The sequence below is a fragment of the Myxine glutinosa genome, chromosome 7, assembly GCF_964187855.1.
Source record: "Myxine glutinosa chromosome 7, kmMyxGlut1.1, whole genome shotgun sequence".
Classification (NCBI taxonomy): domain Eukaryota; kingdom Metazoa; phylum Chordata; class Myxini; order Myxiniformes; family Myxinidae; genus Myxine; species Myxine glutinosa.
This window is the reverse complement of record NC_136267.1, coordinates 114,693,309-114,716,898: the sequence shown is the minus strand read 5'-3', so window position 1 is coordinate 114,716,898 and position 23,590 is coordinate 114,693,309. Positions and strand designations below refer to the sequence as shown.

At 43.1% G+C, this 23,590-nt stretch overlaps 1 protein-coding gene across 3 annotated transcripts in view; it reads left to right on the top strand.

Moving 5' to 3' along the window:
- LOC137431539 (ADAMTS-like protein 1) overlaps positions 1-23,590 on the top strand; it is a 322,494-nt gene that overhangs the window by 265,044 nt on the left and 33,860 nt on the right. For 2 of the 3 annotated variants that reach the window (XM_068122959.2, XM_068122957.2), the window contains 3 exons: positions 354-481; positions 4,855-4,926; positions 5,025-5,129. In XM_068122959.2, coding sequence (XP_067979060.2) covers positions 354-481; positions 4,855-4,926; positions 5,025-5,129 — 305 coding nt within the window. Of the gene's footprint in view, positions 1-353; positions 482-4,854; positions 4,927-5,024; positions 5,667-23,590 lie in introns of those variants that run through there. The other variant, XM_078782172.1, reaches the window with a different exon arrangement.

The following is a 23,590-nucleotide window of genomic DNA, read 5'->3' as shown; positions in this document are numbered from 1 at the left end:
TTGTCTATGGAGATTGCATGACTGTGTGCTTCATTATATATACCTGTAAGCAATGGGTGTGGCTGAAATAGCCAAATCCACTAATTAGAAGGGGTGTCCGCATACTTTTGGTCATGTCGTGTGTGTGTGTGTGTGTATATATATATATATATATATATATATATATATATATATATATATATATATATATATATATATATATATATATATATATATATATATATATATATATATATATATATACATATATATATAATATATATATATATATATATCTTTAAAAGAAGTTAAATTGCCTTTGCTCATACTCGTATAAGGAAGTCAATAAATTGTTCAAACCATTTTTTTTCCAGAATCTTGCGACTGCCTGACCGCTCACTAAAAATCTTGAACCCAGTGGAAAGCGATGCTGGAGTGTACACGTGCACAGTGAGCACAGACTCTGGCTCTGACTCAGAGTCGGTGCTCATCGCCTTTGCAGGTACACAACCTAGATGACTTTAGAAACCTTTGGTTAAAAGAAAAAAAAAAGGTACTCACTTTTCTTCACCAAGGACATGCAAATCCTCCCAGCAGTGATTTTATCGATTAGAAGTAGACTGGGGAGTACTTGCGCCTTTGGCCCAAGAACAACACCACTCAATGTTTGCAGCTGTACCGAAAGACACTCATGCCATACGTAATCCACGAGATTGGCCTCTTCAAATAATCTTTGGAGCATGTGATTGCAGGATTGTCTGAAGCACTGCAACCCAATAAGGATGGCATTAACTGAGTTTCCATCAGGCTGTTGCTGTGTTTGGTATTTTGAGGCATTTTAACTTCTCTGTTCCAGTGAGCCTTAAAAGGGTGACTTTACCAGTTTGTGTTAAGTGAATAGGTGAACAAGGTATATGTTACTTATAGTCAGGGCCCTTCGGGATATTTTGGGGCCGTTTGGTTCAAATTCTTCCAAAAGCACCAAATTTGGCCCAGATGTTGCCCATGCCATACTCTTTCGATTTTTGACGGGCGCCAAGACGGGCGCCCCCCCCCCCCCCCCCCCCCGGTGGCCCCATATTGGCGAAATACTAAATGTCCGTCACCCGGATTAGAGGAAAATCAGTTAAATAACCAAAAGGGTTGGAATCATGTATGATACCACTTTTCAGGGGTTTTCGAGGTCGAGGAATCCAACTATGATGTTATTTTGATGATTCGAGGTCAAGGCCAACCCTCAAGGTCATCTTAAAGGTCATTTTTGAGTCAAACGTGTCGGTTTTTGAGTTTTTTGTCAAGATTTACGCGAGGTTCATTATTTTATGTTTCTGGGTTGGGTAATCGAACTCTGACCTTATTTTTGACAATTAGAGGAAATATTTACATGTCTATTTCCTAATTTTCAGGCATATGCAGTTCATCAGTCTAATTACAAAGGTACGGATTTTGATGTTTTATGAACTGTATGCCATATCCTTGTGTTTAATTTTTGTGCGATCATGATCCGGGTTCATGTATACATGATTGTATACATGTCATAAATATGACGTCATAGTACATGTGACCTGGCGGCCATATTGGATTTTATGAAAACCTTAAAAATGGATCCCTGCCTTCATTTTTCGATCGATTCATTTTGAACTTTGACCACTTATAGTACGCCATGTGATTGGATGCATATCCTAATTATGACATCATAGGTCAGGTGACATGGCGGGATGGACCGGTACGGTCCCCGGATCATACCGCCCTTGGCGCCCGTCAAAAATCGAAAGAGTATGGCATGGGCAACATCTGCGCCAAATTTGATGCTTTTGGAAGAATTTGAACCAAAATATCCCTAAGGGCCCTGACTATTAGGGTTTACAAGCGAACTTACACTATCTTTGGAGGTATACTGGTGTTGAATGTTAAATTTTTGCAAGTCTGGACCACCCTTTTACGCGTGAATGCATGTGCATGTGAAGTATTATATCCGGTCTCAATGCTTTGTTTTCTATTTTCACCCTTCATGGGATCATCAGGTCATAAGTGAGCATTACGTCATTGTTTTAAATGATCAGTTTTTGGTTCATGCTTCCATGAGTTTTCTCATGGTGGTTCATGTTTCCATGAGTTCATTTTTCAACTGGGTATTGAAATTTTGGCAGATGTGCCGGTGGATTTGTCTACATACTTTGTTGTGCCCTTGTGTGTACAGATATTCTGACATGAGGTTTTTTTTACATCCCAATAGGAGGTAGTTCATACATTTTGTTTCTACCTTGAAAAACCTAGAGTGGCCAGCAAAAGTATTCACCCCCCTCTAAAGTTTTCACATTTTGATGCCATCACCTTATTTGATGATGCTTTCAAATCAAACCTAATTGATAGAGTCTTCACAAACTATTCCAAAGTGATAAAGCTGAAAATTTCAGATAAAATGTGAATAGGTTAGATTAACAGAGAAAATCAGATGATTCTCAGTTGAATATGTATTCAAACCCTTTGCTTACTTAACCCTAAATCACTTCAGGAGAAAATTGTTTGTTTGAAAAGATACAAAATAAGTGTAATAGGTTTCACCTGTATGTAATCAGTGGATTAACTTAAAAATTAAGCTCCCCTACTTATCTCAGGAGTTTTAAGGTGCAAGTCACTTGGTCAACCAACAAGGCAAACATGAAGACCAATGAGCATTCCAAAGAAGCCAAGCACAAAGTGGTGGAGAAGCACCGTTCAGAAGAGGGTTATAAGAAGATTTCAAAGACACTCACTTTCCCTTTGATTAATGTTAAATCCATCATTAAGAAGTGGAAGTGGTATCACACCACACAGACTCCAGCCAGATCAGGTTGCCCATCGGAATGGCGGCATCTTGGAAGCAGGTGTGGGAAACGGCCGGGCCCACCCGCATCCACCGCTACATCTGGGACCCAGGAGGTGGTGTCGTAGGAGAAGACCTACCACGCCTGCAATGGACCTTGCTGAACCGTCTACGTACGGGGGTCGGCCGCTTCAAATCATCGCTGAAGATGTGGGGCCTGGCAGACAGCACCGCGTGCGAGTGCGGCGAGCCTGAGCAGACTGCCGAACACATAATTACCACCTGCCCCCTATACAGACCACCTTCAGAAGCCAGCCTCTTCGACGTAGGACCAGAGACGAGGGCATGGCTGCACGACACTGAGCTGGCCATCTGATGATACACGAAAGAAGAAGAAGAAGGTTGCCCATCCAAACTCAGCAGCCGGGCAAGCAGGGAACTGGTTTGGGATCCAGTAAATCCAACAGTGATTTTGGAAGATCTGCAAGGCTCTACATCTGAGATGGAGGTCAGTCTTCATCAATCAAAAATATCCAGTTCCTTTACACAGCTGGCCTCTATGAACAGGTGGCAATAAGGAAGCCAAAACTGAGAAAGAGCATCTAAAAGCTCATATGGAGTTTGCAAAAAAGCACCTTGATGATACTGCAGGCACATGGAGAAAATATTTGTGGTCAGACGAGACAAAAATGGAACCTGTTGGTCTAATTTCAAAGTGTTACGTCTGGAGCAAGCCTAACACTGCACATCACCCAGTCAACACCATCCCTACTGTCGAACATGGTGGTGGCAGAATCATATTATGGGGCTGCTTTTCATCAGCAGAGACTGGCTAGCCTGTCAGGATAGAAGGAACAATGGACGGTGCAAAGTACAAGAGAATCATTGATGAAAACCTGCATGAGTCAGCCATGAATCTGAAACTGGGTATGAGATTCACATTTCAGCAGGACAATGATCCGATGTAGAAAGCTAAAGCCACACTGGAATGGCTGAATATGAAGAAAATAAATATTTCTGAGCAGCCCGGTCAAAGTTCTGACTTGAACACAATTGAACATTTATGGTGAGACTTGAAGATTTCAGTCCATCAAAGACTTGAAACTTGTTTTGTTGTCAAAGACTTGTTTTCATCAAACCTGGCAGAACTTGAGCAATTTTCACATGATGAATGGGTAAATATTGCATCATTTCATTGTGCAAAGCTAGTAGAGACCTTCCCAAAAAGACTCATAGCAGTCATTGCTGTAAATGGTCCTTCTACCAAGTACTAATCTAAGGGGCTGAATACTTTTGAAACCAGTGAATTTTGATTTGCTCATGTTTTTACAGGTATTCCTGACATGTAACCTCCTTCAACTATAACAGTGGTCATCAATAGTTTGATCTCTATAGTTATGAATAAAAAAGTTCATTGGCAAAAATTGTTTCTACATAATTCGTAATTAATCTAAATGTGGCAATATTGGTAGGGGGTGAATACTTTAGCACTTTAGCAGGCCACTGTACAATGTACATCTGTCTGAATCACTCAGTCCTGCCATTTTCTTAAAGCCATTCATGTAGTATCCTTGGCCTTTGGCATTTTTTTTGTTTGTTTCTCCATCCCAGTTGAGCTGACCTCTTCTTAGCCATTCCAATGAGCCTTCTTGTCTATCCCCAATCTGTCCAACTCTATTTTTATACCTCCCTGTGCTCTCTTATCGTTCTCCCAGTTGTCAGTGTATATCTGTTGATATTTCATTTTGTATTTCTCTACTGTCCTTTTTTGCAATTGTTGGGGCTGGATCCCTTGCTGTTTTTTTGGTTTCATATGGGACATCCTCTATTCGTGTGTGTGTGTGTGTGTGTGTGTGTGTGTGTGTGTGTGTGTGTGTGTGTGTGTGTGTGTGTGTCGGCATTTTATTCCAAGTCGGCTGGTGTTGGCACCAGCATCCTGCTCACTTTCCTGCCACCTTCAGTTAAATACCATGTCTGGCCAGCCGGTTCGTCAACCAATAACTAAAACTATTTAAAGGTGTTCGTCATTTATTCCTACCATATCAAACGTTTTCTTCATCCACCAACAGCACCAGCTGAAATGGAAAAAGCACAGAGGGCACAGAAAGCTACGGGAGGCTCATCACGCTGTCGAGTAGAAGGTAAGTCCTGAGCGGCATCAGAATGAGTGCCTCTTAACCATGGAATTGAGCATATTTTGTCAAGACCATAACCTGCTTACTTGTTTTGTTTATCACAGATCTTCCACGTCTTATTCCAGCAACTCCCCCTGGTCTTCGTGTGGTGGCAACTTCGGTGAAAGGAAATGTGGTGCGGGCCAATCCAGGGGAGGCCCTTCTCATTGGTAGGCCTTGCACCTAAGGCAGTGCGTTCCTCTGTTCGACTGCTCAGCATATTAGCAGCCGAGCCACCTTGTTTTGTTTTGAGAGCAACGATGTACAGCGTATTAGTTCTGCTGATGCTAGGCTAAGATAGAGACATAATAAAGACAGCTTTTGTCTGACATAAAAGCATTGGATTTAAAACTTCTTATATCATCGATATATTACGACATGCTCATACCATAATTCGTGGAGACCATTACAGATGTATAAAAGCTATAAAAGTTTAGAGTCATAAGGAATCTTTATGGATTATTTGTTGAACTTTCAGGCATATTTTCTACATACGTTTCCATTCTTTCTTTCTTTTTCTTCCCGTGATTAATCACAATTATTTTGAACAACACCCATGCATTTATATGCAATGTGTTCTGGATCTGTCTGTAATCAATGGTCTTGCCTTTAAGAATAATGGCTGTGATTTAAACCCATTTAAACTTCAAAAACAATGTCCATTTTGCAGAATGAATCACGAAAGCAAAAATAATATTGTGCTTTAGGTACATTTATACTGGTAAATCTTTGCAAGGAATTCAATATACGATGAAACTTCCACCGGGATGAGTTTGTTTAATGCATCCTTGCCGTCTCTATCCACATGTTCCGGAAAGCCACGGAGGCAATGGATGTCGGTGAATTCATGTGGATCCTAACTACATATGTGCGTGTGTCATGTATGGCCTGCATGAGGAGTAATGGACTAGGGCGATATCAAACTCTGCACATGGAATCCTAGCCTCAAATATTGTGTGCAGAAGTCAAAATGAGACCGTCGACATAGGCTGCACTGTGCTGCTTCTTTTTCTAGGACTTAGTAGAGCGGCGTGTAATAATAATCAAGGAATTATTTACATGTGGATTAAGAGGTTTGTTCTATTACACAAGATTCAGTATTTCTCGAGCTCAGGGCACAGTGAGATTTCCCCAATAGGTAAAGAATGGAATATATGTCTCTCCAAAGTCAAGGTTTGTCTGTTGTGAATAGCAAACCCAACTTTATTTGAGATATACAATATATTTGTAGATCCTAAATACCCTAAACAGTGTTAATGACACATGTTCGATAATTTCTATACATGAAGCATCCATGCAATGAAGAGTCCCCGCAAGTTGACAAACTCACAAGCACAATGTGTGATTACAAATGGCTAATGATATTACAAAAAAGTCTATTTTCTATTTTGGAAATGCACCGTGAAGCAAAAATGTACAAGTCAGGAGACGACGATACTACACGAGCGAGCGGTATTTAATGACAAAGGACGGACTATAACCGAAACAGGCCCGGACTGGGGGGTCGGGGGCCCACGTGTTAGGTGTCGGCCCCCAACATGCGGTGTACATGCCTATTTACAAAGGGCCCCAATGCGCTGCGTGCGCAGGCCTTTAAGAGCCAGCTGTACGTAATTGTGTGTGGTGCTGGCCCAGAAATGTCAAAACGAAGGTTACTGACCTTGAAATGAGATAGAAAATAATGTATAATCAGTTATGAGGTTAGTTAGCTACACAATACCGAAAATTCGGTTCGATTCCGACAACTTTGAAAATTTGACCTTTGTGACCTTCAAAGGTCAAAGGTCGAAGATTCTGAAATTTGTTGGAAAACTTGTATTTCATGATGTATGTGATAATATAAGATCATGAACGACATTTCACCCTATCAGGAAGCGAACAATGTAATAAAACCATCAAAAATCGACTTTTCTAAATTTCGTGAACTCGTGACCTTGACCTTGGGGCGAAAATGAAAAATCGAGCTCCGTGGGGCTAGACACGTGACATTGGCCTAACCAAATACCGAAACCCCTATCAGATTCCACCAAACCCCTCGGAGAAGATGTAGCTTGAACTCGAATACCCCCTAAGAAGACATCTTTTTTGGGCGTGGCTCCGCCCACAATGGGCGCAATACGCCCACTCTAGGCAGGACACAACTAGATCATGATATCAACCTCCCACCCAAGTTTCATCAAGATCGGATGATATCATCGGGTAGTTATGCTGTGGACAGACAGACAGACACACAGATACAAACCCATGACGAATATAGTGGTCACTCTGTTTGATAACTCATGAACCAATAAAAGGCAAATACTACTGTAATGTCACCTCTTCTATTGTATTAAAATGAGTTGCACCAGGGGACAGTCACTTGTTAGTTTCGATTCTGGTTCATTGTTCTTCCAACCAATCAAAAAGTACCACACTAATGGAAAGCAATAAATGTGTAGGCAGTTATATTTTACCATAGTCATACTTTACTATATTTCATATGTAATGATGGTGTAAATCCAGAATTGGATCCCAACATTAAAGTACGACATGACAAGTGCACTGAAATAAAGTCTTGGTTGGCTAAGGATTCTCAGATCTTGCCAATAACCTTGTTGCTATCCTCGGGGCATCTCAAGAACATGTTATCATGAAGTGCTCTCAGTGGATGTGTAGTGACAAAATGTCAGCTATGATGTGATGTCAGCTGCTGAGAAGTGACAAAATCTGGAGATGTGTGCTCTCTTTACAGATGTGTCCAAATCTGAAATGTTCAATAGCAATCATTGGCTGTTTAATGGCTGAGAGGAGAGCAATATTGGTGACAGCATTTGACCATGACATATTTGCATTGCTAGAAGCCCTTCTGGTTTGTAGTCATGACATTGTCATGACTGCATCATCACGGCGTTGCTCCAGGTCGGAGAACTTCAATAATCGCATAAATGCATGCAATACGCTCCGACTGGTTCGGCGCTGCATCTCCTTCATGGATCCTTTGTGTTCTCCAAAGCTTCAGATCCTGAGCCATCATCTCTGGGTGTTGGATTACTCGCTGGTTAGCCATTTCCTTCATCCCATCCTTCCATTTTCTCTTTGGTCTACCTCGTTGCCTCCCTCCTTCTGACATCCAACCGGAGGAGCGAGAGCAGTCTGCGGGCTCCTTTTTGTCCTGATCGACAACTGGGCTAGTATCAAAAGTCATTGTGCTTGGATTCAGATTTATGGGGCTGGGGTGAGGGGCGGTTGGTCTTGGTAGTCCGGGCAGTGACCACCCTCTCCCAGAATGCGTAGAGTAGGGTGGAGGGATTAGTGACAGAAAGATATCAAGGAAATTGAAAGGGAAGGTTCTCATTTGTTTGTAATGCCGGCCCACCTTTACGGTCTGGAAATGGTGGCATTGACAGAGAGGCAACAACAGAGGCTGCAGGTTTGCGAGAACTGGGTCAGGAGGATTACGGGAGTGAAGAGGGTGGATAGGAGGAGTATGGATGAACTGGGAGAGGGCATTGGTGTGCAGATGAGCTTGACAGCGAGATTGGTGAAATTTCGGCTGAGATGGGCTGGACACTTGGTGTGGATGGGTGAAGAGGGAATGGCAAAGAGAGCAGATAGGTTGAGGGAATAAGGTAGGAGGAAAAGAGGTAGACCATGGTTGAGATGGGAGGATTGTGTGAGGAGGAATATCAGTAATGTTGGGGTGGTTGGAGAGTGAAGAGATTTGGATGAGGACAGAGGGGAGTGGAGGAGTATCGTGGTCAAGGCAGGGCAGAAACTTGGTGCCATTGGACCTCACTCTTTATAAAGGGAAGAGGAGGAGGAGAAGAAGAAGATACTAACGGAAAAAGTTCCTGTGCACCATAAAAATTACTCAAAATGATACTAACATGTACACAATCATTATAATGGTCAGACACCTTGTACCTTGACATGTTCCCCAGTTTACCCGTGAATATCCGGAATTTGCGCCCGCACAATGTGCACTGCATGCACAAATTGGCATGCACGCATACCGAGTCATGTGCCAGTGCACACATGGTACTGAGCAAATTGCAACGCGGCACGATTCGGTGAACCATCCCAGCTGTGAAAAACATTTTTATTGACGTCTGAGCATCGTAAATGTGATGCCACACCTTTCCGAAAATTAATGTCTACTGTACGTGCCATTGGCATGCTTGACATGAATGCCACAAAACGTTGTGGCTTGGTATTTTTGTGTTCATCACAACACCATACAGTCACTCAGGAGATGTTATCAATAAACTGGCAACACCAAAGACCTTCCATGTTCCGGGCAACCACGTGACATCAGCAGGATAACCATATCCAGTTGGCGCACCTTAGTAATCGGTTTGAGACAGCAAGTTTGACAGCTCGCAGCATTCCTGGCTTGCGACCAATCAGTGCCAGAACTGTCAGGAATTGGTTTTGCAAGCACAACATCTGACCACGACGACCAGCAATACGTCCGATTTGTTGCAGTGTCATCGGCATGTGCGCCTAGCTTGGTGTGGACAATGTCTTAGATTCAGGAGACCAGATTGGGCTGCTGTCCTCTTCACAGATAAGTTGAGGTTCATCATGACAGTAGTGATAGCCGTTGTCATGTTTATCGATGGGAAGGGGAACTTTATCCTCAAAGAGTTTGTATCTTTCTCCCATTTCCCATTCGTGTTTAATCGTCTCGCCCCTCCACGAGAATTTGTATAAAAAATTCTTTCAATCACCCCTTTTGTACTTTTGTACATACAACACACTCACCAATGGCAGATTCAATCCAACCACTGGAGCTACTACATGCATCTTTGAACATGGGTTTTGCATCAATGGCTTCAACAGCGCATGTGCAGGATCCACACAGCAGAGGGGTGGGTGCACTGGCTATATAACGTGACTCATGCTACGTGAAAGAGAGACCTGGGAGAGCTGAGGCAGAGTCAGTAGGAGATCACGAGAGCAGAGAATTACACTGAGGGATACAGCCGGGACCATCGTCTCTCTCTACAGCCGAAACCATCAAAGCTCTCCTCTCCTCCCAGCTTCCCAGTCCGGGACTCACGCAGCTCAGAGTGCACATCCATCGGCATGACAACAGACAGCCAATGACGAGACCAGATCTAGAGGGGATCCTGCAAGCGGTCCTGCATTGCGGCCTTGGCCCTCCGGGTAAGATTAAAACCCACGCATGCATACACTTTTGTCCATTTTCCTCCGTCCTTGTTCCCACTGAGTCCGCTGTGATAAGCTTAGTGTTAAGTTAACCGAGGAACTGTTACAGTCACTTAAGGTCGCCATCCGATTATCACTTTTATTATTACATTTTACCTCCCGTATCCCCATCCTATTATTTGTTGATGAAACATATTTGCTTTGAATAAGTTGTGTATTTTTAGGCATGATTCCATCCTTCAGTGTAAGAAAATCCCCCACCCCACCCTCTATATTAAGCCGTCCGCACACGCTGAAATGGCCACGTGATGTAATTAGTAAAACAACATACGCCTCCGCTCGGGCGTCTTCGTAGTTCGGAATTTCCAGCAGTCTCATGTCACCCATTAAAGAGACGGGATCCATTAATATATATATAATTTCAAAACACACCTGGTCACAAGTGTGCCTCACTGTCCTCACGGCCCTCAGTCGGGGTCTTCAGCATCATCCAGTTTCGACCCTTCAACCTCGATACGGTCAGCTAAGGTGGGCCAGCAGGGGCACATACGCCTCCACATGCAGCAGCTACACCTGGATGGGTACATACCCCCACCCCCAGCCAGTGCGAACGCAGACTACAACAACAAAATCGCCTCCACATCCAGAATCAACAGCCCCTCATCCATTCACTCACATACCAAAAAAAATACCAACCGACCACCTACCCTTACAACATGCACCACTCAAACAAAAACACATTCATGCAAAACCACACCCACTCCTGCAACACACACACCCACTCCTGCAACACACACACACACACACACACACACACACACACACACACACACACACACACACACACACATTCGCACGTCTCCATTTCTCTTCCGTGCTCAATCACTACCCGTTTAGGCTGAAATGAACCCCCATCCACAACCTCAACCTACACCGTTTGACGTGCCTCCATAAACTTCCTCCATATCCAAAATGAGCCTTTCAAGGCAACTTGGGCCACTTTGTCACACATCCTCCATCTTTCTGTCTCACACACTCCAAGCCGAGCAAGAAATGCAGAAAAGGAATTGCCAAAAAATCCTCAACACCCCTCCTCAAATGGCTGACAAGAAACTCGCCAACCCTTCTGCCGACACTCTGCCTCCAGCTCACTGTACTTTCCTCCCTTCCTCTCGTGCACCTCCTTCATGTTCTCTTCCCAAGGTACAGACAATTCCCATAAGTCTTGTTGCACCTGACAAAATGACAATGTCAGGCTGCAAGCTTGTCACACAGATCTCCTCTGTGAATACCAATTGTGGCTTTAGGTCTGCCACCACCTGTTATGTGCTCCTCCCCAAACCCCGGTCACGGTGTACCTCCGAGCCCCGAAAGGAGTCACGGCAGAAAGATGTGCTATTATGTGTGCCAATGACCAATGGTGAAACTACACCAATCAGTTGTTACCAAAAAACAAGTATTGTATTAGTATCGCACAATAATAACAGCACAAGTACAATATACTTCAATTGCACAACAAAAATACCATATAATTCCTATGATGGTACCACCAGTCTCTTACTCAATAACTCACGGTGCTCCACGTGAGCGAAAGGTAACATTCCCAAAGTCACTGTCCCGGCACCAGGCCAAAGTCGATCCACGCTCCAGTGATCACAAGAAAAAGGTTGTATCGAGACCAGAATCCAGGTCGGCTGACAGTCAACGCTGCCGAAGAGCCGCTGGGTTGAAATCGGGCCGACGTCGGTCAGGCAAAGGTGCACCCAAAAGGCGACTGGGAATTCACACCTTCGGTTCACCAGACAATGACGCTGGTATGAACGTTCAGCGGCTCCCAAACGGAGAAACCGCAAATTCCCAGGCGGAATCCACGTTACACATGCGAACCAGGCTAACGGCTGGGCGCTGTGAAATGGCTGGAGCGAGGCGAAATGGCGGACGGGCCCGTAATGGTGGCGTACCTGCTCTCCAACAACGATTCACTCCGGAATCAACCGCAAAACCCGTCACGCAGGTTTATCTGTCACAGCGATATCCACTCTGTCACAGGAATCCCTTTCCCGGGAAAACCAATAGTCGCTCGTGACCCACGTTCGCCAGCGTCTGCTCGAGACCTCAAAGCAGCTCGGCTTTTCTCCCGACCTCACTTGCTCCGCTTTCGCTTCCTCTTCTTCTTCCGGTTTCTCCCGACCCGGTTTCCGGTTTCTTTTAAAACACTAATTTTTCCTTTTGAAGACAGTTATTTCCATTTCACTCAAACTATTCCAAGAATAGTACATGGAACTAAAAATGCTTACAGTGGATGAAAACCACAACGACGGAAGTGACGAATCCGTAACACACCTGCCAATCACAAGCATCTGACAGCCCTCTTGCTTTCCACCTCCTCCTCTTTCCAACTCTTACCACTTGGCCCTCTTTGACAAACAACACCTCTCCCCCATCGGTCTCCTTCTCCACTCTCCTCCCTCTCGATCTCAGCACCTCTTGTTGCACCATCTGTACTACCAACGCCAGCACCTGATCATGCCGCCACTTGTATTTTCCTGCTGCCAATGCTACTGAGCATGCAATCAGTGCATGCTGCACCTGTCCCAACCTCCGCACAAAGAACATCTCTCCTCCTGCAACAACCCCCACAATCTCATGTTTACTGGTGACGGAAGCACATCATACGTTGCCCGCAACAGGAAACTCAACAGTATTGGCTCCATCCTCCAAATCTCTTGCCACTTCAATGTCCTCACCCGCACACCTTCCCACCGCGTCCAAGCACCTTGCTGTGCCTGTCCGACTGCTTCCAAATGTCTCCCCTCCTCCTCCTTTCTTCTCACCTCCCTCTCAACCATCTTCCTCCTCTCTTTCACACATGCCTTTTCCCATCGCTCATGCTTCATCCACCCCAAGCCATGCTTCCCGTGCTGTACCATCCCCACGACCTCCTCCTGTTGCAACCGCTCCTCCATCTCGTCCACCTCTGTTCTTGCATTCCACTTCCGACTTCCCTTCTTCTCTGGGAGAGCATTCTTTAACACTGAATCACTTGAATCCCGCAACATCATGAACTCCCGCTCCCTCACCACCTTAAACTCCACGGTTAATGATGTAAAGGAAAACCTTGACAATATATATATATATATATATATATATATATATATATATATATATATATATCTATATATATATATATATATATATATATATATATATATATATATATATATATATATATATATATATATATATAATTATATGTATACAGTATATGGTATAAGATTGGGGTAGTTGGGATTATACATTAAAAAAGGCACTTCCAAGCAAAAAGTAACGAGATCTACTCTGCTAATTTAAGTGATAAGCAAGAGCAGACATTTATTTATGGTTTTGCATACTTATGAGTTATGACGTAAGCCTGATGTTGGCTTAGTGGTTAGGGTGCCGGCTTGGGATCCTAGGATCCTGGGTTCGAATCCCGGTTGATCGCTGAATTAACGCCAGGGGGGTTGACTCAGACTGTCATCCTTCCGAGGTCGGCAAATTGAGTACCAGCTTGCTGGGATGAATGATCACGGCATGTACCCCGATTTAGAATAGGTACACCGTATTCCTGCGCATCGAAGAGCGTGACCAAGGGTTGGCGTCAAGAAGGGCATCCGGCCATAAAAACATTGCCCCAAACAGGGAACCATGATTGTCATGGGGCCCGCAAGGCTAACCCCCGCTGTAGTGGGGAAAATGGCCTTAAAACGATCATTCATTCATTTCATTCATACTTATGACTTAATCTTAGTGAACACCAACCTTCTTAATGCTTTACTAAATTCAAAATTACCCAATCTTGATCGGGTGATCCAACTGTTGTAGTCAATGTACAACTTCCACAGTGAAGCATGGTGGAGTATCAGTTAAAGTTTGCGTAGAAGCCAATGGTGTCGGTGATCCGTGAAAAATTGATGACACCCTGACCATAAGTACAGGAACATACTGCACCATCATGCGACTTCCCTATGAACATGACTCATGGGGCATGCCAGATTCGTATTCCAGCAAAACAATAATGGAAAGCATAGAACAAATGTGCTGAAATATTATCTTAATGGTAAAAAGGCCGAATTAACATTAGCCATGGCTTGCTCAGTGGGTGATGGTGGATTTCTGTCTCTTCGTCGTAAGGGCAATGGAGCATTCGTGACAAGTCGTGACCAATTATGTGGCTAAGAACAAATCCTTGACAGGCCGCTACTCCATAAGAGTGCAAATTTTCCACTGAAGAGTGATGGAAATCAAAGCCGCACAAGTGAGAGCAATTCATCAAGGCTTCACTCACTACACTCGTGCTGGCCGATACAAAGTCTGTACAGTGATACATATGTATGGAAAATAATAAGGTCAAATGGTGACCAGGTAACTGGACATTTTGAACAATATTCCACAAATTTACAATAGTACGCACACATATGGTAGTGCGCAAACAAAGTACGTGCTTTTTGTAAAGTATTGTGTTCACATACAAAATGCAGGTGCATTGTGTCTGTGCTGAAAGTTGTGCTTAACTTTCACCAAATATATATATATATTTAATGTCTTTAAAATGAATTACTCATTTTTTATAGATACTAGAATATAAGACCCGTCGCTTCGCTGACGAAAATACCAATCTTTGCTGCGATGACTAATCTATGGGGGAAGAAAAAAAAAAGGATTCCGGGGAGATCCTGCTCTCCGTGCAGTGATAACCAACTTTGTTCAGGTGTTGGCATTTGCAGTTTTGACACGCGTGTCCATGTACCCATTTAAAAAAATTAAAAACATTTTGGGCGGGGGGATCACAAACACTCCCGGGAGTTACCCGAATCCACCGTAGTTGGATTTATTGAAATCCGTTAATCTGTTCTCAAGTTATAACACGACAAACAAACAGACAGACATGGCTCCTTTTATAATATAGATTGTATGTGTGTCTAATAATTTCCAGCACGCTACTGATTTGTGGAAAATATTGTCACAGTTAATCATTTCACGGGTATTGTTTTTCTTTTTGTTTAAATTAAGATACTGCTTAAATGATAAGGTTAATGACCATGAAAATAATATAAGCGAAATAACAGCGTAGACGATTGCCAGCAAATTACCTTGGCTATAGTTATTCCATTTGATAAGCACCGCAAGACCTATATATTGTGACAGTTACGCAATATAGCGGGTATGGGACAAAAAGATCCCCACGTTTGCCGGGTTGATTTGGCGCGAATGGACGTCTCAAAACGCAACGACCGTGGCGGAAAGCCGACAAGATGGCCGAGCGAAGCCTGTCAGCGAACCGCAGTGAGGCGGTTAAATGCAGACCCAATCTGCCTGTTTAACGGGTTAATAATCGAATCCTCTAAGTGCTAGGGTTCTGCTCCCGACCACCACACAAGTTCTCATCAAAACAGATTTATTACGGGAAGAAAAATGGAAAGAAGAAGAAGAACATGGCCATGCAGCGGCGATCACAGACAGTAACGATTTGTAGATTAAACCAACGCGCCCCATAACCATGACAACCTAACAAATACGCCTTAATCTTTCACTCGGGGGAACACAGGACTCAACAGGGACCGACGAGACAAAGAAGACCTGTGCTACACAAGCCCTGCTCGCACACTTGGCCCAGCTTCAGGCATGATCGTTCTCAGCCCGTGTCTCAACCGGGTCAACCACTGAAGTCCTGGGCTGGCACGCAGCAGTTCGGTGAAGTCTTGGCCTCACTGCACCTCCGGTGTCTCCCTCTGGGACCTCCAGCGTAAGCCCGCAGCTGCAGCATGAGTTCACCAACACAAACCGACACCATAAACTGACAGCACGGACAGAGACTCAGTGCCACTTTCACTGCCTATCTGGTGCAGGAAGTGCCCTTTTTAAGATCCCACAGGTGCCCATCAAATCACACATGGGGCATGCTCATTGGACAGTACCATTGTTGCGTTTGGAGGAGCAACGGATGTGGCCTTTCACTCCTGTGCTCATCTTGGCTTTGCGCTGACGCCACGATCACTCGTGGGTCGTGCTCTTTGGCTATTATGCCGAGAATTCCACAAAGAAACAGATAACTGACAGGGAAGGTTCAATAATATATGGAGGGGGAGGGAGGGGCTTAGATATACATTTTGGGAGGGGGGACTAGATCTTTCTAAACATGCTCGACACGGTTTATCATTTCCAGGATCTATCTACCACATTTACTTTAACACGTACTTTTAAATAACTATTTTAATATAACCCCCATTTTACCCCCTAAATGAGATCCGTAACAATATCATTCCCTCAGGTTTCATGCATGGAGTGCTCGTGCCGTTGAGGCCTACTGTATGAATTGTTGTCATTATTAAGTAATGTGATGCACAATACAATATTCAAGTTACACATTCCTCAGAGATGACATTGGGCCGTAACGGTTTGAGGGGTTAGAAAAAGGAAGTAGAGGCCAAAATGCCGGATCGTGTATCTGCTGCATGGGTTTGGTGATGTCACGGGAGACCTTCCAGAAGGCCCACTCAACCGTCTCCAACCTTCCTCTGATTTTGCAATCTTATAGCCAGCCACAAGACAAATGTATATCGCGACACATGACTTGGGAATCCTCTGACAAAACAAAATTCGCACCCTAACCCTTGCAAGTATCGTGATGGATACTTAACCACAGCAGATTTTAACCACCTGTTGGAGTGCAAAGCTTTGGTCCCTTTCTATGGGGAAATCTCCTTGTGCCATAATCTGAATTAAATGCCAAAGAAGGAAGAAAGGCAGGGCAACTCATGTACGATATTTATATACGTAATTGACAAGCCTCACATGTCCACCTGTAAATGCTTCCACTACTTGCATTGTATCGAACTATAGCACATTAACTCCCAGAAAACTATTTTGCAGCAATGAAGTTCACACTTCATTTTTCGTTCAATCATGTTTAGACGAGCGCGTGTAAAGTTTTCTCTGTTACTTGCCATGTTTTACCACTCAAACAGCTGCTAGCTACAGGCATTCGAAGCATCTGTAACACTCACCCCACAGTGACGGTTATTTTATAATGTGGAGGATAAATATTGCTAAGGCCGGTAAGACTGATGAATGTAACTTGTATTGACTGCTGTATGTGTGCAGTGCTCTTTACCCTTGTAAGCATGCTTTGTATTATCTGACTTGTGAAGTCGCCTCACTATTTGCTTCGCCACAGTCACGCACAGACTCCCTGTAGTCCACAAAAGGCATGTTGTCTCGTACCACGAATGCCAATAAGTATAGCAGTGGCTCCTCTGCGGATGGTTCAAGCAGTTGAACTCTGCGGAAGCTTTTCGGTAACGGTTTTCCGTTCGTTCTATGCACTTGTGAAACTGCCACAATAAACGGCAATGTGCAGCTGCTATGTAATGTTTTCTTTTTATCTCTAAAGTTCATCTTGTTTTATAACAAGGGCCTGAGGACGGTGTAGCTATTTGAAGTGACACTGCTGGATGTATTACCAAATGTAGGCCTCGAGAGGCATGCTTTTATTGGATTTGACCTGCATTGCGCAACCGCGAACACAACACGTGCTTGTGTGCCGTGTTAAAGACACAGCTGCCGCTTTTGGCCTTGTTGCTGTGTTTGGCTGTACTGTCCTGCTTCACGGGCTGACACCATGAGAATTTTGGATATTGGCACACCACTGTGCAGAGCTAAACTAAAAATTATTGTACTTGTGTGACATTGTGTGCACAGAAAGAGTGATACAACTGGAAATAAAATGACAAAACGAAACAAGGCTCTTTCCAAGTTTCTCGTAACATTTTTTGAGATTATTTGGGGCTTTTGTTACACTTAGCAAACCCCAAAAAACTCATACCAAAAGATTTGGAATTTGGCCCTGGTAGCCCATTAACCCTAACCCGCAAACACAACATGATTTTGCTTCCCCAGTGCTAAATCCCTGGATCAGAAAAGAAGAAGAACACCCTTATTTTCATCAATTTGATGTAAAATTTCTGCACGTTTAGTGCTGTGGATTAGTGTCGGAGGCATGGGATTGGCATCCTAGAAGTTGTTGTTGGTTCAAATCTAGTTGAAGGCAGCTGTGTTAAGGAATTCGATTCTAAACTTCTGGAAATTGAGCTCGTCTCAGAATAAATGTCATGTCACTATTGAATTGGCAATAATAACCCTTGACCTACACAAAGGGGGAAATCTGCCTCGTCTGCCTCATGACACCAGTTCGTAAACTACGATTGACCTAATGACCTCAGAGCAACTTGGTTGAGCAATGGTTTTACTTATGAAGAAGGAAACACTATCGTAAATCTCCCAAATGGAATTGGAAAAGATGAGGTTCTCGTCATGTATTGTTTGCGGTGACAAACGTGACCAATAGCTCTGAGATGGAAGGCATTCAAAAAGTTTTACGAATGACATACTCATAGTTTATAGCACAAGAAGCACCAAGGATTTTATTTTTTCAGCATATATATATATATTTTTGTTGTTGTTTTTTTCAGGTACCTTTTTTTGTCTTGTGGAACCTTTTGAACCCACCATATATGTTCAGATATCTCAAGTCTCATCTCCATCACACCAGATTTCTGGATCGTGAATTATTTAAATAAGGCATGGAAAATTGATTTGGTGCAAGTCCAGATAATTGTATTTCTTCGGAACTAACTCATTAAATAAAAGACGTGGTTTTTCATATGTAATAAACAAATAAATAAATGGCACTTGTGCACATGATTCATACTTTGATCTCAAAGTTTTTGACTTGTTTTCATATACAGACGGGGGAGGGACATAGAGTCGCATGTCACGGAAACCTCTTCCACTTGTCTGCATAAACTTCATAATATGCTACTGTAAATGTAAGCAGTCATTTTAGAATATTTTTAAAGTTAAATGTAATGACCTCAAATTTTTTTTATATCATAATGGTAACCTCACCCCTTATAAAGGGAAAAGAAGAACAACAGACCATTTGCATATCATGTGTGCAAAAATAGTATAACATTTGACCCCACAACCACCACCCGCCTTCCCTTCACCGATGTACCATTACTGTTCACCACCTCTTTCATTCCTCCCTTATTCATTCCCCCTTTATGCTCTCTTCTTACCACGGCACCTTTCTCAGTTAACCGCCCGCACCTCCAATAGTCATTTTAACCTGAACTTTTAAAAACATATCGAGGCTCATGGAGGAATTGAAACAAAGATGTCCAAGGGGAATATACATTGAAAATATAAAATGAAGGTCAAGTATATGGATGGACTGATATAGGAAGAGTATACAACATTAAATCTCCCATAATATATAACAATGAGCTGGCATCTAACATGACTGAAGGGATGAGTCGGAGTGGAGAGAAGCTGGAGGATAGTTCCACAGGTGAGAGACAATATAGACACAATGCAGATGTGGGTTAGATGATGAATATGTTCAAGCTTAGTGGAACTGGACTGAGACAAATCATTGAGACTTCTGATATTGCAAGATTAGAATAAATGGAAAAATAGAAAAGGCCAAAATTTGCTGGACATAAGAGTCCAGGAGCAAGCCTTAAGTTTTGCCACCTCCTTTAGAAATGTTACTAAACTTAGAGCTTTGGCCTCTACATCATCATGAAGTACCAGATGTGATGTAGGGGTTTGAGTCAAAAGTAGGAAGCAGTACAGTACTCCATAAAGATTCTCACAAATTTATTTTTATTTAGGTTGTAGAAAATTGTACATTTCTCAGACAACTTAAGATGTTTGAGTTGTGAGCCTTGTGATGGCCAAAAAAAATGCTTGAAGTTTGTCCCACATTTTGTGAATGCCTGACCAAACCACAACGGCGCGATGGATGGTGAGTTTGTCATCTTGGAAGTTTCATCACCATGGGCCTTATAGAGAATCATATTCCCTGCACCGACGCTCAACTGTCAGCACAATGTAATGCGATCCACAAGAGGAATTAAAAGATCAACTCGTGCAATAAAATACTTTGATTACAATACATCAATGATTCATAATCTCATGAGAAAGATTTTTCAAGTATATTAGTCGGTTGTGTTTGTTATTAGTCCATAACCGGTTTACACCGGAGGGGACTATAGGTTTGCACTCCGTCCCTCCGTCTGTCAGTCTGTCCGTCCGTCCGTCACGCAAAGAACAGTTTTCCGGACTTTTTCCTAAACTCTTAATGCTAATGATTTCAAACTTGGTACATGGTTTCCTCATGATAAGTTACAGATCAAGTTCGAACTTCACGACGTTTCGATCATTTTTGACAAAGTTATGGCACTTTGAACTTTGGGAATTTCCCCAACAGTTTTCCGGACGACAGACTGCCGGTAGGGGACATGTATTGCAGCGCAATACTCCGAATGCTTGTTCTGTCTGTTTGTCTGTTTGTCACTCGCCTACAGGTCACAATTCTAAATCGATAGTCATGAAACTTCACCAAGTTGTGGAGGTCGTCACAACTGAAAAGCCTATTGATTTTGAGGTCTAAGGTCATCTGGAGGTCAAATTTCTAAAATCGCCATTTTTAATCCGATTGACTTGAAATTTTAACAGCATTTGCATATTGCCTCACTAAATTGGGAAACAAACTATTAATGAGGTCAAAATTCAAAGGTCAACTCTAGGTCAAACTTCCAAAATCATCAATTTTCATCTGAAAAATCGTCACTTTTCATCCTATTGACCCGAGCTTTGGTCAAGATTGTCAATTTTAATCTTTTTAATCTTGATGAAATGGACAATTTGCTGGATCAATGGCAACCTTTTGGGGGGGGGGGGGGGGGGGAATTTCCGATTCCTCAAAAATCCTCAATTTTCATCCGATTGACTTGAAATTTGAAGAGGACTTGTATCTTACCTCCTTCCCTACCTTTCTCGAATGTATTGTTATTTTACCCTCTTCTTCTAATTTGAAGAGGTAAAATGTAGACAACCTCTTTAAAGCAGATACATAGCTGGATGACAGATACATATCTATAAAATATCAGGAATTGAAGCTCTTTGCTTAGTCTTGTGCAGGATATGAAGATCTTGTTCAGATGCTCAAGATGTTTTGGTGGAAAATCTAATTTAAACATGTCAAACATTATTCCAACCCTATTCTTCATTGATCACTACTTATTGCTTTACAAGTCTCTTTTAACGATGTAAATCCCAATAAATGATTGTAGCAGCAATATTAGTCATGCTATGGAGATTCGGAATACGGTGGCCTTTTGCCCTTTTCTTGGGCACTTCCATAATCTTTATATCTTAGAATTCACAACAAACAAGTTATTCAAAGTTGGACATTTATCTCTATCCTTCTCTTGCATAAACTAAATGTTGTAAACAGTGTTTTCAGTTTGATACCTATTTGTATACTCACCTCCATCCATGTGTGATTTGCTTTTCACTTTGACAAAAAGGTTTTGTTTGTTTTTTCCACTTTAATACTCCAGAGTCATATCTGTTGCTCCTAGATTCTGTGGAATCTAAAACTTTCAAAATTATTGGAATCTCCCGTGATGACTGAGGAGGCTAAAGCACAAGGTCTGTTGCTCTCACGTCACAAGTAGGTCGGTGGTCTCTCTGTTTTCTACTGTCTATTCTCCCACTTTGTTACCACCCCCCAGCAACTCCAAGATGCACATATTCTTCCAGTTACCCCTTCCTGGTGAAACATTCAAAACCCAGGTTGACCGCTTCTCCCATCGATGCCCTTCCAGAGGCTTTTCTGTCTCTTTATATTGGTTGTTTCCTGTCCATCCCTGCATCCATTTGCAATGATAGTCCATGTTGATTTCTTCCATGCATGAATTTGACCAGTGAAACTTTAAGCAGTTAACACACACACACACACACACACACACACACACACACACACACACACACACACACACACACACACACACACACACACACACACACTAGATTCAGCTAATGTTTGTGGTGATTATTATTATTCCATGTGGATGCATCATTGCTGGGAGCCTAGCAGTGCCACGGATGCAGTGCCCCCCTGTTTACGGTAAGCTGGTACTCATTTTGCGAACCTCGAAAGGATGACAAGCTAAATCAACCCACCTTGTGTTATTTAACAGCACGATGGGAGCACAAACTCAAGACCCTAAGGCAGCCACCTTAACCGTTAAGCCAACACCAGAGGCTTGTTTGTGGTGATTGTGAACCCAAATCGAGAGAGACGTATCGTGTAATTTGCAGGGAACACCCATTATTCATAGAAAGATGTAGGGATGGTTTCACTTTTTTTTTTGTGATCATCCCTACATCCTTTTGCATTTTTAACGTGTTTTTTATTACTTGTTTCTGCACTTAAAAAATGTATTTACATGCTGGAGAATTTTTTTTTGATTGCACTACGAAATATCTTGTCGATTTTGTATGAAAACACTTTGCGTTAAATAGTCGTACTATTATTATATAATGGGCAGCAATAATATGCCACCATTAACCACACTTTTTTGCAGCATTTTCTGATGTTCGGAGACCGCATAGTGTTGATAACATGGTAGGTGGGTGGCTACACCTAGGACTGGTATGGCCGCTCTGATGGTTATTATTCACAGGGAGTTGCTGTAGCTGCGTCGAACAAGCTGACTCCTATGGTAGTTGAGGTAACACCGGTTAGCGCATTATGAGACTGAGGATCCGTCACTCTCTGGGTGTCCTTTCCCCGGCTTCTCTACATGCTCCGACTGAGGCGAGTGATCTCAATGAGAAGGAGATATTCTGTGCCACACTCGAGTGAGTTGGTGGTTCTGGTCTTGGGGTTTGCAATGCATTGACTAGCACTGATAGAGATGGCTATGAGAGATGTGTTGGTTCCCATGGGTCTGGGACCAGGAACCACAATAGCACTAAGTTCCTTGACCTTGCAAGATGTTGTGGACTTAGGATAGCTAGTTCATGGTTTCAGCCCTCACATCCACATCACTGATTTTGGTACTTTAATGCTGGTGGTGTGGCAAAAGAGATTGGTCATGTTCTCGTTAATGGTGGCTGGGGGTTGCTCTGGAAATGCAGGGTCTACCGAAGTGCTCAGTTCCTCAGTACCAATCTTGTTATAGCAACTCTGAAGCTGTGGCTCAAATCCAAGAGAATTGTACTATCCCTGCCGAGGCTGGATCTTGGCAAGCTCAAGGATGAAAGGGTAGCTGAGGAGTTCGCAAACAGGTTGAGTGGGGGTTTAAGGAATCTGGCTGTTTCACGGGATCCTGAAGAGTTGGCGAGTGCCTTCATGCCTACCATCCTTGATGTTGTCTGTGGGTGTGTTGGAGCACTGCATCAGGCAAAGAATTGTCTCCAAAGGGACACTGGATACTATTGACCAGTTTTGCAGGGCCAGGCTCGATGGCAGAGCTGAGCTGTTCAGGTAGCTGAGGCATAAAACTGTGCATTCACAGAGGGCAGACAAGGAGGCCTATGTGCAAGGAATCTGTGAAAAAGTAGAGCATCACATGCGGTCAGG